The sequence below is a fragment of the Podarcis bocagei genome (genome assembly GCF_964188305.1).
Source record: "Podarcis bocagei genome assembly, chromosome: 3".
Lineage (NCBI taxonomy): Eukaryota > Metazoa > Chordata > Lepidosauria > Squamata > Lacertidae > Podarcis > Podarcis bocagei.
Genome location: NC_138127.1, coordinates 6,730,261 through 6,747,919, shown reverse-complemented (window position 1 = coordinate 6,747,919; position 17,659 = coordinate 6,730,261). Strand labels below are relative to the sequence as shown.

Sequence of the window (17,659 nt, the reverse complement as noted above, 5' to 3'; positions counted from 1 at the left end):
TATTACAAACTCTATTGAGATTTTTCATAGAATTGGAAGGGGCCGCTAGAGTCATCTAGTCCAACCCTCCCACAATTCAGGAATCTTTTGCCCAACATGGGGCTCAACAGTGTCAACAGTGTGATGCGGCAGCAAAAAAGGCTAATGCTGCTTCAACAGAAGTCTAGTGTTCTGATCAAGGGAAGTAATAGTACAGATGAGGCCACACCTGGCGTACTGTGTCCAGTTCTGGGTACCACAATTTAAGAAGGATATTGACAAGCTGGAACATGTACAGAGGAGGGCAACCAAAATGATTAAAGGTCTGGAAACCAAGTCAGTTGAAGGAGCTCGGGATGTTTAGCCTGGAAAAGAAGAGACCAAGAGAAGGTATGATAGGCATCTTCAAATAGCTTAAGGGCTGTCACATGGAAGATGGAGCAAGTTTGGTTTTTTCCTGCTCTGGGGCGCAGGACTCAAACCAATGCCTTCAGGTTACAAGAAAGGCGATTCTGAGTAAACATCAGGAAGATCTTTTGGACAACAAGAGCTGTTTGACAGCGGAACAGATCCCCACGAGAGGTGGCGGACTCTCCTTCCTTGGAGGTTTTTAAGCAGAGGCTGGATGGCCATCTGTCATGGATGCTTTAGCTGAGATTCCTGCATCGCAGGGGGTTGGACTGGATGACCCTTGGAGTCCCTTCCAACTCTACAATTCTATGAATAGGTGGGTCACTGGTCTGATCCAGAAGGGCTCTTCTTATGCTCTTAGGTAGCTAGTTTGCTTACAGCAGCAGCTGGGAACCTGAGACTCAGGGACTAAGTAGAGACTGTCCCCAGGTGTTATGTACTGAGTTGATTAGGATCCAGAATGCAGCAGTCTGATTGGTCCTAGAACAATAGGAGCCAGAATGCAGCAGTCTGATTGGTCCTAGAACAATAGGATTCAGAATGCAGCAGTCTGATTGGTCCTAGAATAAAAGGATCCAGAATGCGTCAGTCTAATTGGGCCACAGGAGCCAACCAATCCAGTTCCAGGTGAAAGTGAATCCGCAACCTGATTGGCCTACAGGAGAATCCTGGAATTAGCCAATCACGTGGGGCCCATTGTGTAAATAATGTATATAAAACAGACATTCTGGGGGAACTTCCATTTTTCCTCCTCACCACTATGAGCTGAATAAAGAGCATGAAATCCACTCTCGACTCCGAGTATATTTCACCAGGTCATGCCCATCTCTAGGCCACACCCTCCACTGGCCTTTGTTGCACCTTTCTTGAATGTTCTTGCTTGCCAAGAATGTGTTCTTGAACTGTGCTCATGCCTCTTGTTTGCCTGTGTGAAGAGATGTGTGTGCATGTAGAGAGCTCTGGCTTTTACATAGCTGGAATGTGGCCTATGGTACAAAGGTACATGTTGCTCCACCCACTTTTGTCTCTGGCTCCGCCCACCACTGGCATCTACCCCAAACCCACACAGACCTGCATGAACTCATCAGCCAGGGTGCAGTCCTATCCCTTTTTACATGTCTCCCAGTCATTCAGAACACGGGAGGAAAAGCCAGCTATGAAGAAGAATCAGCCAACCTCCTTTTCTAAAATGAGGTCCCTGGCAATTATGCCAAGACTGATAAAGGGAATCTCCAGCAGTACCTCTGTTTCCATTAATCCTGTCCTGTCTAAATCCGTCTTAACAACAATGTCAATATCCATGCAGGTTAAAATGCCCGCTAGAGCCTAACAAGAGTGTGTTTCAGTAAAGAGGGAACATTAGGATTTTCTAACAATCTGTTCGACCACAAGCACCTGAAGAATTGCACGAAGTTGCAGGGATTGTCATAGCTAAGTTTTTTGTTTACTGTGTCGGGAAGGGGGAAAAAAACCTAGATTCTTATCCAGTAATGTGGAAAAAAATGATCTAGCACACATTTTAAGGACTCCTTTGTTTTAAAACAAAAAGCAGGCTGTAGTCAAACAGAACACAATACTGGCAAAAAACAATTATAACAGCCTATGAGATCACTAAACTCTGGGCCCATCAGTTTGTTTCCAGACTGCTCAGAAAATGATTCCCCCCCCCCCCACCATATGTTTCTACTGCTTTAATACACAGATTCCTAATCCTGAAAGGGCCTCTGGGCACTGTTCCAATGCATACTGCTTGCTTGAGAATTTGGAATACATGTTAAAGAGATTAATGTGCTTTTTTAAAAAAGAAAGAAATATAAATCAATGCTAGGATCTAGTAAGGTAAAAAAGGTAAAGGATCTCTGGACGGTTAAATCCAGTCAAAGGCGACTATGGGGTGTGGTGCTCATCTAGCTATCAGGCCGAGGGAGCCGGCTTTTGTCCACACACAGCTTTCCAGGTCCTGTGGCTGGCATGACTAAACCCCTTCTGGCATGATGGAACACCATGACGGAAACCAGAGCGCACAGAAACACCGTTTACCTTCCCGTCACAGCAATACCTATTTTTCTGCTTGCACTGGTGTGCTTTCAACTGCTAGGTTGGCAGTTGATCTAGTAAGACTCCAAGTGAATCATCACCAGCATAAGGTTGCTTGCCACTACCTTACACTGCTGCTACTAAGGACTATGGAGCTTGCAGTTGTGCAAGGGACTTATGTAGCACTGCTGTACCCGTGTAACTGTTCTAGCATGCCCTATGCAAGGATTTGCACAGCTGAGAAATGAGCAGAATGTCATGGCTTCACCTGACAGAGCCAACAATAAAGGTAAAGGTACCCCTGACCATTAGGTCCAGTTGTGGGCGACTCTGGGGTTGTGGAGCACATCTCGTTCTATAGGCTGAGGGAGCCGGCATTTGTCCGCAGACAGCTTCCGGGTCATGTGGCAGTATGACTAAGCAGCTTCTGGCGAACCAGAACAGCGCACGGAAACACCATTTACCTTCCCGCCGGAGCAGTACCTATTTATTTACTTGCACTTGACATGCTTTTGAACTGCTAAGTGGGCAGGAGCTGGGACCGAACAACAGGAGCGCACTCCTTCGCAGGGATTCAAACTCCTGACAATAATGTTATAGCTACACAAAAGGTAAAGGACCCTTGGATGGTTAGGTCCAGTCAAAGGAGACTATGGAGTGTGGCACTCATCTTGTTTTCAGGCCAAGGTAGCTGGTGTTTGTCCACAGACAATTTTCTGCATCATGTGGCCAGCATGATTACGACGACGAGTGCCAGAGCGTGCGGAAACAACATTTCTCTTGCCACCACAGCAGTACCTTGCACTGGCGTGCTTTCAAACTGCTAGGTTGGCAGGAGCTGGGACAAAGCAACGGGAGCTCACCCCATCGCGGGTATTCAAGCCACCGACCTTCTGATCAGCAAGCTCAACAGTGGTTTAGACCACAACACCACCCGCATCCCTATACAGCTACACAACACATCTATGCCAAGCACTTCCAAAAGCAAAGCAGCACTGATACATACACACACTATTAAACAAATAACTCTCTCTCACACACAGTGAACACCACAGCACAGGATTACAGCGTCATTCCTCTTACTGTGTCTGATTTTTCTATAGTGTAGGTTATAAAAAGACTTTGTCACCTTGCAGATATTACCTTTCAATGCGTTAATCTGACAACCCCATGTAGTGCTGTTGTTTCCAGGGTGGGGGGAGGAACACATTCAGTAGATTTAATTCACAGATAATTCATAGATTGAACGCAGGATGGTAAAGTGAGGGGGATTGCCTCTCAGTTTCATTCTGGAACACTTGGGAATTAACTGTACTAAACCCAGGCCAAGCCTGTGTGAACCTCCTGGGAACAACTGAACTGTACATATGTGAGACAGGAAGCCAAAGTAGGGGGGTGTTTTTGGTTGCTTCCCCAGTACTGTACTTCACAATCTTCAGCCTCCACCTATTAGCAGTTGTAATTGTTTTCTTGGTCAAGCCATCTCAGGCATCAGTCCTGGGTAGCCCTATGCTACTGATATGTTTAATTGGAAATAAGTATCACATAGAGTTTAATGGGGCTTACCCTCACCTATGGGACGCGGGTGGCACTGTGGGTTAAACCACAGAGCCTAAGCCTTGCCAATCAGAAGGTCGGTGGTTTGAATCCCCGTGACGGGGTAAGCTCCCGTTGCTCGGTCCCTGCTCCTGCCAACCTAGCAGTTCGAAAGCACGTCAAAGTGCAAGTAGATAAATAGGTACCGCTCCGGCGGGAAGGTAAACGGCGTTTCCGTGTGCTGCTCTGGTTCACCAGAAGCAGCTTAGTCATGCTGGCCACATGACCTGGAAGCTGTACGCTGGCTCCCTCGGCCAATAAAGCGAGATGAGCGCCACAACCCCAGAGTCAGCCACGACTGGACCTAATGGTCAGGGGTCCCTTTACCTTTACCCTCGCTTACGTTTGTCGAGCAGGGGTGCTGAATCGGCCCAAATTACATCACAGACAACCTCCTCCGGGATCACATATTAGTACTGCAGGGGACCAATGGCAAAATAGTGGAGAGCACCAGATGTGACTCTAAACTGCATGACAAGAAACTACATTCCAGATGTAAATGTAAAGTAAGGAGGGTGAGGGAAAAGGGGATTTAAGGTGAGTATGGGGTTGCAAAAAGACAAAACAAAACAGACTGACTGGAAGTGGTAGTGGGCCCGGCTGACCGTAAAGGAGGGGCATAAAAGGGTTTGCAAAACAGAGAGGAATAGTGACTTCATAATTAGGTGGAAAGTGGAATGGGTGCTTAGTAACAGCAATGTGTGGAAGGAGGAAAATTGAGGTTACCATGGGGTGGTAGTTTGCGTGTTAGTGGGGGTTGCACATAAGGAAGGGAAGACAGTAGCAGCATGGACATAGGAGTAAAGATGAAAGCAGGGTGCCAAGTGGGGCTGCAAAATAGAAAAATAGGTTCAGAAATGTGGTTGGAAAGTTGAAAGGGGAGCTTAGAGGTTGTGTAGGGTGGGAAAGAGACGGTCTAGGGAAACAATTCCCAAACTTTTGAGTTGCGGAACACTTTTCAGGAGAGAAATTAATCACAGAGCATTATCACTGCCCTTATGCCAAAGAAACATTTGTGCATTTTTATTTCCAATCTCTTTGCAGGGCAGAGTTTGGAAACTGCTGCTTTAGGGGGTTAATGTGGGCACACTGAGAGCCAGTGTGGTGTAGTGGTTAAGAGCGGTAGTCTCGTAATCTGGGGAACCGGGTTCGCGTCTCCGCTCCTCCACATGCAGCTGCTGGGTGACCTTGGGCCAGTCACACTTCTTTGAAGTCTCTCAGCCCCACTCACCTCACAGAGTGTTTGTTGTGGGGGAGGAAGGGAAAGGAGATTGTTAGCTGCTTTTAGACTCCTGAAGGGGAGTGAAAGGCGGGATATCAAATCCAAACTCTTCTTCTCTTCACAATGGCAAGGGGCTGTCCAGCAGACACAGCAGGGGAACAGACCCTAGTTATTGTGTGTTTCTAGAGCTTAATGCCCTGCCCTGGCATCAATGGAACTGAAGATGGCCAGGGTATAAATTGGAACAAATAAAATAGGTTGGCCACTGCGGGCATAGAATGCCTTTAGTGTGATCTAGCAGGCCTTGTCTTACATTCTTATGATATAAATAAACATGTATATGATCAGGATGATTAGTGAGTTGTTCATTGGTTCAATTTTATTTATAATGCATTTTTAAAAAGAAAAATTGTATGCTGGACCAGAGTAAATGAAGGGGGGCAATTTCCTCTCATGCCTATTTCAATGAAGGCAATGAAGACTTACAGGTGAAGCAGGGATTCTTTCAGGTGAATCGGGGATTCTTATCTGTATTAGTTGTGAGAGCATTACTGGTGAGTTGAGCAAATTATCTCAGATTAACTAACAAGGAGCAGGAGTGGAGAGTGGGTTATCCTACAGGTGGCCATAATCTGTATGGATTTTCTCCTGGGTGGGTGTGAATTCTTTCCCTAGGAGGAATGAAAGGAAATAATTAGATTTGGGGGGCTTTATTTCCTTGATCAAAGAACTACAACAGGCCAGCAATATTTCTTTATCGGAAAGGTGAAGAACCTCCCTCATCCATTATTTTGCAGCCCTGCCACCTTCACGACAAAACACTGATTTTTTAGAGGACAGGGCTCCTGTACCTTTAGAGCTGTGGCTCTCCGCTTGTGGAATGCTCTTCCCAGGGAGGCTCGCATGGCACCTTTGTTACCTATATTTCAGGTGCCAGGCAAAATATTTCCTCTTCACCCAGGCCTTTGGCCAATTAAACAATCGATGGCCTTTTAAACTGTTAGCGGGAGGGGGGGGCAGTTTGCTTGTTACTATGGTACATGGTTTTTGTACAGTTGCTTTGTAAATGGATCTTCTCAATAGTTACCTATATAAATATAGGTGTGATGGTGATGTGCCCCCTCAGCTTGGTGCCCTAAATCTGGGGTTGGAAGAAAATAACAACAACAACAACAATAATAATCACTATGCAGAAGAGGGGTTTTAGGCAGCAACGAAATTGCCTCTGCCAAGCTCCCCTTTTCTGCATAACTACTGAGAGGTGCAGGAGCTCTGCCCTCTTTCGCACCTGGCCATCCCATCAAGAGACAAGGAATTTGTGCATGTGCTTTTGTTTATTACGTTTATATACCATATTTTATTCCCAGAAGCAACAACACTGTGAGGCTGGTTAAGAGGCGGCAATCGTCCCAAAGTGAACCAGTGTGGTCCATGACTGAGTGGGGATTGCAAAAACCCTGGTCTCCCAGGTCCTAGGTCTGAAATTGTATTTTATTAAAAAGTATAAAAAAGTTAAAGGGACGCAGGTGGCGCTGTGGGTTAAACCACAGAGCCTAGGACTTGCTGATCAGAAGGTCGGCGGTTCGAATCCCCGCGACAGGGTGAGCTCCCATTGCTCGGTCCCTGCTCTTGCCAACCTAGCAGTTCGAAAGCACCTCAAAGTCCAAGTAGATAAATAGGTACCGCTCTGGCGGAAAGGTAAACGGCATTTCCGTGCGCTGCTCTGGTTCGCCAGAAGCGGCTTAGTCATGCTGGCTACATGCTGGCTCCCTTGGCCAATAAATCAAGATGAGCACTGCAACCCCAGAGTCGGTCACGACTCGACCTAATCAGGACTCATCATGGGACTGAAACTGCCTTGGTCGCACTGGTTGATGATCTCCGGCGGGCTAGGGACAAAGGTGAGAGTTGTTTCCTAGTTCTGCTGGATCTCTCAGCGGCCTTTGATACAATCGATCATAACATCCTTCTGGACTGTCTAGTGGGGCTGGGAGCTGGGGGCACTGTTATACAGTGGTTTCGCTCCTTCCTCCTGGGCCGTGTTCAGAAAGTGGTGGGGGGGGGATGAGTGTTCAGACCCTTGGGCTCTCACTTGTTGGGTGCCTCAGGGTTCTGTCCTCTCCCCCATGCTTTTCAACATCTACATGCAGCTGCTGGGAGAGATCATCAGGCGGTTTGGGCTGGGTGTTCATCAGTATGCGTATGATACCCAGCTCTACCTCTCTTTCAAATCAGAACCAGTGAAGGCGGTGAAGGTCCTGTGTGAGTGTCTGGAGGCGGTTGGAGGATGGATGGCGGCTAATGGATTGAAGCTGAATCCTGACAAGACAGAAGTACTGTTTTTGGGGGACAGGGGGCGGGCTGGTGTGGAGGACTCCCTGGTCCTGAATAGGGTAACTGTGCCCCTGAAGGACCAGGTGCGCAGCCTGGGAGTCAATTTGGACTCACAGCTGTCCATGGAGGCGCAAGTCAATTCTGTATCCAGGGCAGCTGTCTACCAACTCCACCTGGTACGCAGGCTGAGACCCTACCTGCCCGCGGACTGTCTCGCCAGAGTGGTGCATGCTCTAGTTATCTCTCGCTTGGACTACTGCAATGTGCTCTACGTGAGGCTACGTTTGAAGGTGACTCAGAAACTATAACTAATCCAGAATGCGGCAGCTAGACTGGTGACTGGGGGCGGCCGCCGAGACCACTTAACACCAGTCTTGAAAGACCTACGTTGGCTCCCAGTACGTTTCCGAGCACAATTCAAAGTGCTGGTGTTGACCTTTAAAGCCCTAAACGGACTTGGCCCAGTATACTTGAAGGAGCATCTCCACCCCCATCGTTCTGCCCGGATGCTGAGGTCCAGCACCGAGGGCCTTCTGGCGGTTCCCTCATTGCGAGAAGCAAAGCTACAGGGAACCAGGCAGAGGGCCTTCTCGGTAGTGGCGCCCGCCCTGTGGAATGCCCCCCATTAGATGTCAAAGCGATAAACAACTACCTGACATTCAGAAGACATCTTAAGGCAGCCCTGTTCAGGGAAGTTTTTAATGTGTGATATTTTAGTGTTTTTTGGTTTCTATGGAAGCCGCCCAGAGTAGCTGGGGAAACCCAGCCAGATGGGCGGGGTACAAATAATAAAGTATTATTATTATAATGGTCAGGGGTCCATTTACATTTACCTTATAAAAAAGTTATTTAATTTTCAGATTTTGAAATTTACAAATGTCAAACAATCAAAACAAGAAGAGAATTCCGTAAATTCCCACGGACTTCCCTCCTCCCCTTTTGTGAGTTATGTTAACTTTTTTCCCCCTGCACCATCTCTATGAATCTCCAGTACAACCATAGCCCAACAAGTATCATTCCAACACTACTCGTAATTTTAATGGTTCACAATGCTGTGCTTTTTGAGGTAAATGATATATTTTCCCCGTTCCTTATTTAAAATGTTAGTCTCCCTGGTTTCTAATTCTTCCCCTTTTTTCTTTTCTTTTTTGCTATTTCAGCATAACCCATCAGTTTAATCTGCCATTCTTCTCTGGCGGCGACTACCTAGGTCTGACCGCTCTAACCACTAAGCAGCACTTCCTCTTCGGGGGGGGGGACGGGCCTAGCGACCCCAATGGAGCCCGACCGGGCGGCGCGTTCAGTCGGAGGAGGCGGCGGCTCCCCTCCGCGAAAAACGGACCCGGCGGGCCAAACCTCCTTTGCGATTGCGGCTCCCCCCCCCCCCACTGCCAACAACTCCAGCACGCCAGGCGGGCCTCAACCATAGAGACGCGAAAGGGCCCTTCCAACGTCGGCCGGAAGTTCCGGGCGCCGCGCGTCATCACGCTCTCCGTCGATCTCTCCCGCCCCCCCCTCACTTCTATGTTGCCAGGGGTAGGGAGGAGGCGGTGGAAGAAGAGGCGGCCCTATGAGCGGCGGCGGCAGACCGGCGCCCCTCAGCGGCAGCGGGCCGAGGAGGAGAAAGGGGGAGAGGGAACCAAGTAATGGCGGCCAGTTAGTGTGTGACTGAGCTAGAGGAGGAGGAGGAGGAGGAACAGCTCCCCGCGTCCCTTCGAGCCCTTGTTCCTCGCCCGGCGGCGGCGGCTGAGGCGCCGCTCCCCAAAGCAGAGGCGGCGGCGGCGCCAGAGACTGAGCCTCCCTCTCCGGGGCGGCTGAGGAGGCGGCGGCGGCGGGAGGGGGGCGCCATGGTGAACACCCGAAAGAGCTCCCTGCGTCTCTCCCGCAAAGCGGCGGCGGCGGCAGGCTCCGGGCCCGGCAGCCATTTCATCTCGTCCAGGACCCGTTTGTCTAGGACCAGCGCTCGGGCAGCGGCGGCGGCAGCAGCAGCAGCAGCGGCCGCCGGTCAGGATGAAGAGTCGGCCCGGGTTAGTGGGGGGAGAGGAAGACGAGGCGGGTGCCGAGGGAGGGGGACTCGGGGCAAGTCCCGTAGCGACGGCAGTGGCGGGGGAGAAGAAGGGGCCGTTGTCGGTGTGTGTCAGCCATTGGGGTGGGGGGAGGCGGGGAGAGGGGCGAGCTTGCGGGGGGGGGTGCGCTGGCTCATTGTCCCGCTCCGAGGGGCTGAAGTGCAGCGGGGCCGCAGTACCTCAGAAGGGAACCCCCCATAGAACCGATCATGACCATGCAATGACGGGGACTTTATCCCGGAGGGTGGCAGCAGGGGAAAGAGGTTGGGGAGGCTTTTCTGTGGTGGCTCCCCATTCGTGAGAGAGGCTCGCCTGGTACCTTCATTGCATAAATTCGGGCCTGGGCGAAAGCAATCTTTTCTCCCAATTAAACCATCTGTGTCCTTTTAAACTCTCGATGTGTTTGTTTGTTTGTGTGTGTGTGTGTGTGTGTGTGTGTGTGGGAGGGGGTGTTATCCATTTGTTGTTTGTGTTCCGCTTTAATTTCGCATGGTTTTTCTGTTGTGAAGCGCCCTGGGATCTTCGGGTGAAAGGGCAGTCTACAGATGTAATGAACAGGAACAACAACAAGAGGCGGGGAAGGGGCTCCGGCTGAACTTCTCCAGGGTGACTGACTGCTTGCGTGTTTTGCATGCAAGCACAATATTGTGGGGCTTCTGCTGCTCTGTATGTGTGCGGAGGCTTGTCTGGTTTGTGGGACTAAAGAAAGGCACGAGAGTCTGGAAGGGGGGGGGGTCCTTTACTTGTATCCGAGCTGGCCGCCTTGCTTTGGTGTTGTGCCAGAGTGAGGGTGGGTGGGTGGAAAGCATCGGGGCCTGTCTGGCTCTGTTGCAAGAGGTGGACGTGAGCAGCGAGCCGGGAGGGAGCTTGGGGTTTTGTTTTTTTTGCAGCAGCTCTCTATGCGAGCGAGTGAGCGAACCGAGGTCATTTGAGGTAGGACGTGTTGTGTGAGCTTGCACAGCTGAAGGAGGACGCTGCTGGCTGCGGCCAAGAGCTAAGCGGGGGCAAAGTGTGGCTGGTTGGGCGGCTCAAGAAGTAGCCGTAGAGGCGGTTTCGGGCGAAGAAGGGGCAGTTGATAAGAGAGAGGAAACAAAAACCCCAATGTGCGCTCTTGCTCTCTTTCCTTCGTCCGTCTCCTGTATGTAGGAGGCGCAGATAGACTGGCAGGGTCTGCTGTGCCAGCCAGGTGTCTGGGGCACGGCGAGGCTCCCCCGCTGGCCCATGCTGGGACTGCATTTTAAAGGACAACATGGGGAAGAAGAAAAAAGTTTAGGCTTAGAACTGCCAATTTTGTAAATTTCTTAGAAAACCTAAATGGAGTGCAGTTTTCTTTATTAAAAACTGTTTCCTGTTTGGCAGGGATGGGGAAACTGGGTAATTCTCTGACAATTTTGGATAGAGATGCAATTATTCCTCTTGATAGCTCAGTCCGGCAGAGCATGAGACTCTTAATCCTAGGGTTGCGGGTTTGAACCCCATTTTGGGCAAACGTTTCCTGCATTGCAGAAGGTCGGACTGGGTGACCCTTGTGGTCCCTTCTAACTCTACAATTCTATGACTCTATAATTAGTTATTTGCCTACATTGCTGGATAGTTGTTTTTTTAAAAAAAACCATGACAATCAGTAATGTGGATAGGTTCTTCATCTACTCATTTATTAGTTTTCATTGGCCATGCACTACGTAAATGAAGGAAAAATCATTCCCCCCCCCCCTTTGTCCCACACCTTTCTCTGCCACCCCAACCTTATGCTTACGATAGCAGTGTTTCACACTGAATGTAACTGACCTGTAGATAGTACTATGTGAATGAAAACAGCAACACTATATGTATCTTTGTTATCCATTAAAATCTATTAATGAAAACAATAAAAAATGACAAGCAATCATGAACTTTTAAAAAGAATCACAACTGAATCTTCTTATACCCTGTTCAGGGTACCTTATTCTAAATACTGTATGTGAGCTTTGTCTGTCAACCTTTCAAATATGAGAAATTATAAATTCCTGGCATGACACATTCAGCCAATCCGTTGTTCCTGTAGGGACAGACATAGATGTATTAAAGTATGTTGTTTCTGTTGCTTCTTTGTAAAGTCACAAAGTAGCCTGATCAATGGGTCACCAAAAGTATTGTATAAGTATGGTATGTTATATATAAAATGTTCCAATTATTTTTAACTTAGAAAGAGCAGTCAAGTGATTCTGTCTGATAGCCTTGGACACTGAAGCACATCTTTTTGTTCTACTTACATAAACTTATGGGGTTTAGATCTGAACCTATGAACTAGTTTACAATGTGTGAATATGGAATATCTTTCCTAAAAGAGTTAAAAAAACCTATTGAGTGTTAGCAGTTTACAGTGCTTTTTTCTGGGGTGATGCAGGGGTACGTATACCCCTAAACATTTTGTGAATCTAAGTTTGGCCTCATTGAGGGGCAGTATTTCAATATGAGTAGGAAAATGAGAGTATGGCTAATTTTTTTTCTTAGAAAAAAAGCACTGGTGGTTATAAAGAATGCTTAAAGTCCCATTTAATAAAACAGCAGCATGATGCTATGCATGGCTACTCAGGTAAATCCCACTGAGTTCATTGTGACTTACTCCCAGGTAATTGCTATAGAACTGAAGCCTAAATTTAATCATAAGTATTTAAGATTGGTGAGTATATATAAATTTGCTGACAGTGAAAATGTTAAAGATGTTTGCATCCATCTGTGATAACATGGAAAACTAATTTCAGATATATGCCTTTAAAATTGATTGTGTGCCTGTTCAGATTTTTAGGACAGTTATGTACTTTCGTAGTGCACCTAATATTTTCTAATTTTGGTCTCATAGAAAGAGATGCATATGATTGTGAAATGCGCCTAGTACTGCAGATATATGTATAAGTGTTCGAAAAATGTCTTTCAGGCCAGGCAAGTGAGTCTCTTAAGTATTCTTTCAAAAAATACAGATGCTATTTTTGAAATATTTGTATTGGGAACTAGATCCTGAATATTAGCCAGCTGTTTTAATGTGCTTATGGAGCTTTGCGTACATGCAGGGATTTTCTTGTTCTAGCCTGAGCTGTTGGGGGAATCCCCATGCTGTCTTCTTTCCATTGAAGAGGAGGGTTCTTTGGAAGTGCATCTTGGATTGTAGTCGGTTCTTGCCATTCTTCCTTATCTGTTCCTTGTTTGACAAGTGGAATGCTTCACAATATTGCCTTTTTTGTAGGCTTATTTCAATATTTTTTTTAAAAAAGTTCTTTGCTTAGAAATATGATGATTCTGTTAAGCATTGTTTTGATTATTTCTGATGGAATATCATGCAAATTACATGCACTACTGTTAAGTCTTATGTGCCTGTATGAAAGGGAAAAAATGCATAAAATGCGAAGTGTGATCATTTAGTAAAACCACTTAGATAATAGTTGTCGTCCCCGTCCCCCCGTGAGATACCATACAGAACAAAGCTGACCTATTAAAAATTTCCTTAGAACTTGTATAATAGTTGATTGCATGCAGACATTTTGAAGCCAGATTCCAGGAAAAAAACCAATACAGTACATATAATAGTGATTGTTTTACAAATAGCACCTTGCTATTTTTATTCTGCCATGAGGTCATAATCCTAAGCATACATGCTTCAAAGTCAACTCTAGTGAAATTAATAGGATTTACCTCTGTAAATATGATTATAATTGACATATAAGCTTGTGCAACTTCTTGCTATATGTTGTTGAAACATTTTTGTTTATCTAGAAAAGAGATCCTTAGCCATTTTTGTTAGATACCCGGGAGGTGATTTTAGTGTTGGAAAAAGTAATGTTTAGTTGCAGTAGCCCAGGTTACAGATAACAGAATGAGGTTTTCCCCCAAGTGGTATTGTTATTGTATATTTGGTAGTACAGGAAATAAAGTGGAGTATTGTTCAGATTGATTTTTCAGATCATTAAAATTGTCTGATTCAGGTGTGTGTGTGTTTTTAAAAACCCCCCGAAGCATTACTGTTGATAATATTTGAAACTGTAAACCAAAGGTTTTAAAATTAATCTTCTTTCATGTGGTTATTATTTTTGCCTTGTTATTTACAAAGCTAGTTTTATGATCCTTTGGGATGAAGTAAGATATCAGAGATACCTGCCTTGCAGGGGGTTGGACTAGATGACTCTCTGAGTTCCTTTAAATTCTACAATTCTATGATTCCATGAGAACAAATGCTGTCATAACGAGTGACCTTAATAGTTATTTGTAAATTACAGTTGCTGGTTGAAGAAGGTCCTTACTTAGCACAACAGGGGAAAAGTTTCCATTCTTGTGATTTATATTTTTTTGGTGGGGGGAGGGGAAGATTTATGTAAGATTTACCCAACTTAATTGAGCAAGAACACATTACTGAGAAATGCTGCCTGAGTTGTTACATGTGTTTGTTGCTGGAAGCAGCACTTTCAGCGTGTCTTGATTTAGAAGTATAGCACCCTCATGTATTTAATTGCAGTTGAGGCATAGAAATGGTCCAGCTGAAGTCTATACCAGTCTTCCATGATTTATCAAAATTGAAGTATTTTTGGAAACGAATCTCACTTAAAGGCTGAGAAATCTATCTAGTATAATAGGCTTTATTTCATATTTAAAATTGATGTTGAATTCCCGGTGGCCCATCTAGTCCAGGTGCTGAATGGATATTGTGTGCTTCAGTGACCCTCATGGATCATCTGTTTGAATCATCATAACAAAGTTATTCAGAACAGCCTGTCAGAAGATTCTTATGCCCCCTCTTCTTAAAAAATCCCCAAGAATGAAATTGCATCACTTACTAGTCAGATTGTTGCAGTTAATTTCTAAAAGTCATTGGGTTTTACTGTGTAATTCTAATACATTGTAAGTTCTGTCCTTAATTGTTAGGAAAAACAATGGTTTTAGCTTTTCATTCTGAAATACATTTGATTTTTAAATTGTTGTTACGCCCCTTGCCCCAGTACTCTGTAGTCTGATGAAGCTTGCTACTTCGAGTCATTCAGCACATGCAATGATTTTATAGCTTTTATCATTCTTGTAGCTTTCTTCTGGGCTGTGTCAATATTACAGATCAGGGGCCACTAACAATTTTTGGGAGGAGAGAGAGATGAAGTTATTCAATGCACACAATGCTGGGTTCTGCCCAGTATTACCTTGAAGAATATAACATTTAATGTCAGTGCTTAAGACACGTCACATAGATTGTGCAACATCCTTACCAAAGCAAGTCCAAGCTAGTCAGCTGTAATTTAAATTGAGCCCAATAGTTTCACAACCAGCTTTTGCCAAAATATTTTGTAGTTGTCTCCTAAGAATAAAAAAAAAAATGACTGTGGACAAAGGACTGTTAAGATGTCTTGAAACAGTCATCAGAGCTAAACTAGAAATATATCTGGAAATCATTGTAGCTTGTGATAATTTTTTTTTAAAGCTTTGTGTTTAGAAATACTTGTTTTTAATTACACTGAGCAATAAGCTGGTTGCTAAGTGTCTTCAGGCAATGATGCAACAGTTTTTCTGCCTTGTCTGCTTTAGCTAGTTCAGATCTCCCATACCACTCAAAAAACAGGTTTCAAACCAGTTGTGTAGCTTCATTTTCAGGACAGAATTACTCAGTATATTTAATAAAGGATTGGCCTGTGTCACTAGTATACTTCATTAATAGTGCAGGCACACCTTTGGGTTGTTCACACAGCATGTACAAACATGGCTGTGGTCTGGTAGCTTACTGTTTAATATTTTAAATTATATAGTGAGTTAAATTTTTTTCTAAATTAATTAATTCTGTTGTCTGTGTTCAGTATATTTAGTTTACAGCTCCGTGCAGACTTGATAGCTAAGGAGCAGTCAAAGCATTTATTGTAATGGTGTTCAAACTATATTCTGTGGAATTTGGAGGTTGTCAAGAAGATCACTAACAGCGCTTTTCTATTTTAAAAAAAGATAGCATGTCAGCCTTTCGGAAAGTCTTGAGTGTATTCCAAGGCACTTCCTTGGTTCTTTTTGGTTAAAGGTTTTTCTGGTGCCCTGAAAAAACTGAAAAGTATGTCTGGCATGGTTTTCACAGGAGAGGGATCCACAAGGAAAGAAGACCCTGAGGTTAGGAAACTTGAATTTTGTTGGCTTTGCAGGGAAATGAGGACTCTGAATTTCAATGGGATTTGAGAACTTCAAAGTACAAGTCCTTAATTTGTTTATTGTTGTAATTCATTGAAACCTTCAAAAAGGTTTTAAATTCCCAGTTGCCAGTAACTATTCTTCAGAAGCAAAGAAAAGCCATCTCAATGATAAAGAGAAGAGGGTGTAAAAATATTCTGCAAAAGTGATTTTCCTTGTTAGCTTGCAAATTATATTATTAATTAAAGGTTTTAGAGCATTTATGACCTCTAAATGTATCATGTGCTGTTTTGGGATGTATTGTAGTTTGATCAAAGGAAACGTTGGCTCTCCTCTCCTCTCTAATATAAATATTGGAGCTTGGTGAAAAATCTGATGCAGCCTCTGGAGAAAGATATAAAGCAACTCTTTCATTTTCCTCATGTCTTCTTCCTATGATTAGATTTCAGTTTTGGCTTGGGTATTTACATGTATTTTGTGAAATTCTTGTGGGTTCACTAAAAGTAGTACTACAGTTGTCTGAACAGAAATGGATTGCCCATCTCTTTCAGATATGGTCCCTGAATGTTTCTTTACCGATGAGAGGTGGTTTAAAATCAGGTGGTTTAAAATGAGACTATCAGCTTGTCTTTTTTTTTTCCTCTTAGAGAGATGATGGTAGTGATGGTAGCTTGAGTGATAGCCACATATCTCCTCCAGCCAAACGTACCTTGAAACATGCAGATTCTGTATGCAAAGACAAATCAAAATCTCGCAGTACTGGGCAGCGAGAAGAATGGAGCATCTCAACTGGACAGTCCCGGTAAGAATGCTAACAGTATTCAAATATTTGTCTAATAGAGTTCTGCCCATTTGCTTGAACCCTGTAAATCTCTTGATAAAATGTCAAATCTCCATCCTTTTGCAGTGAAACATGTTACAGAAAAGTGCATCTACTGCTCTAACAGCATCCCCTTTAAAAGTTTCCCCCTTCCATATCATAATAAAATGAGCCCTGTGTCCTGATGTTATGGTATTAATTCATTTCCTGGCAGTTAATTATGCGGTGCATAGACAATGCAATGAAAATGGGGATTATACCTGGAGATAACTAGATTTGGAGTGTGTGTGTGTGCTTTTGCCGGTAAACGTGGATTTCTTATAATCTCTATAATTTCTCAATCAGTCACGTGCTAACGGAAGCTTCTTTGTTTAGAACTTTATAATAAAGAATAAAAATAAAGCTGAGGCTTCTGACTTCATGCATATGTCCATGAGACACAGCTTGTTCCTTCTCCCTCCACTCAACCACTTTATTTCAAATGACAAGCTTTGTTTGTGGAAAAACATCTGTTGCTTACATTTAAACATCTGCAATTCCTTGTGCTGTAAGTGCTGTAATACATTCCGTAAGATGAACTAGTTTAAAGCTCTGTCTATGCCTTAAAGTAGAAAGAATGTTTCGATCTCTCCCTGTTTGCTACATGACTGCCTGTCAAGGACTCCTCCTTCAGTCATTCTATGCTGAGCTGAGCCCTTATTTGTCCTAGCGTGTTGTCCAAACCTGGGCTCGTCTTTCAGCTCTCCCAGAAAAATCACAACTTGTAACTAATGTTTGTCCTATGCAATGAAGTCAAACAGGAGAAAGTTTTCTTGGTTGTATCAGCGCAGGGGGAAAAAACACTGTACAGAGATGATATACAGTGGTGCTCCGCAAGACGAATGCCTCGCAAGACGGAAAACTCGCTAGACAAAAGAGTTTTCCGTTTTGGAGGTGCTTTGCAAAACGAATTTCCTATGGGCTTGCTTTGCAAGACGACGATGTCTTGCGAGTTCCTGCTGGTTTTTTCCCCTTTCCCCCCTTTTTCTAAGCCGCTAAGCCGCTTATCAGCTGATCCGATCAGCAGATAAG

The 17,659-nt window shown here is 44.9% G+C and overlaps 1 protein-coding gene and 2 long non-coding RNA genes across 6 annotated transcripts in view; 2 read left to right on the top strand and 1 right to left on the bottom strand.

Moving 5' to 3' along the window:
- Window positions 1-5,597: 5,597 nt before the first annotated feature.
- LOC308584496 lies at window positions 5,598-9,087 on the bottom strand. Of its 2 annotated transcripts, none has more exons than XR_014006843.1 (2): window positions 8,786-9,087; window positions 5,598-5,916 (listed from the first exon to the last, which is right to left on the bottom strand). It is a non-coding gene; the product is annotated as an uncharacterized lncRNA (long non-coding RNA). The 2 variants fall into 2 exon arrangements; XR_014006844.1 differs by lacking the exon at window positions 8,786-9,087 and adding an exon at window positions 6,165-6,245.
- LOC308584553 lies at window positions 6,383-8,834 on the top strand. The gene is made up of 2 exons (XR_014006913.1): window positions 6,383-6,756; window positions 8,425-8,834. It is a non-coding gene; the product is annotated as an uncharacterized lncRNA (long non-coding RNA).
- A 17-nt stretch (window positions 9,088-9,104) lies between the features above and the next one.
- Window positions 9,105-17,659, top strand: part of ATAD2B (ATPase family AAA domain containing 2B) — a 55,150-nt gene continuing 46,595 nt past the window's right edge. The window contains exons 1-2 of one of the 3 annotated variants that reach the window (XM_081188960.1): window positions 9,105-9,606; window positions 16,416-16,570. In XM_081188960.1, the coding sequence (XP_081045086.1) occupies window positions 9,427-9,606; window positions 16,416-16,570 (335 nt within the window). In that variant the 5' untranslated portion in view covers window positions 9,105-9,426. Of the gene's footprint in view, window positions 9,607-15,690; window positions 15,751-16,415; window positions 16,571-17,659 lie in introns of those variants that run through there. The other 2 variants (XM_081188961.1, XM_081188962.1) reach the window with 2 other exon arrangements.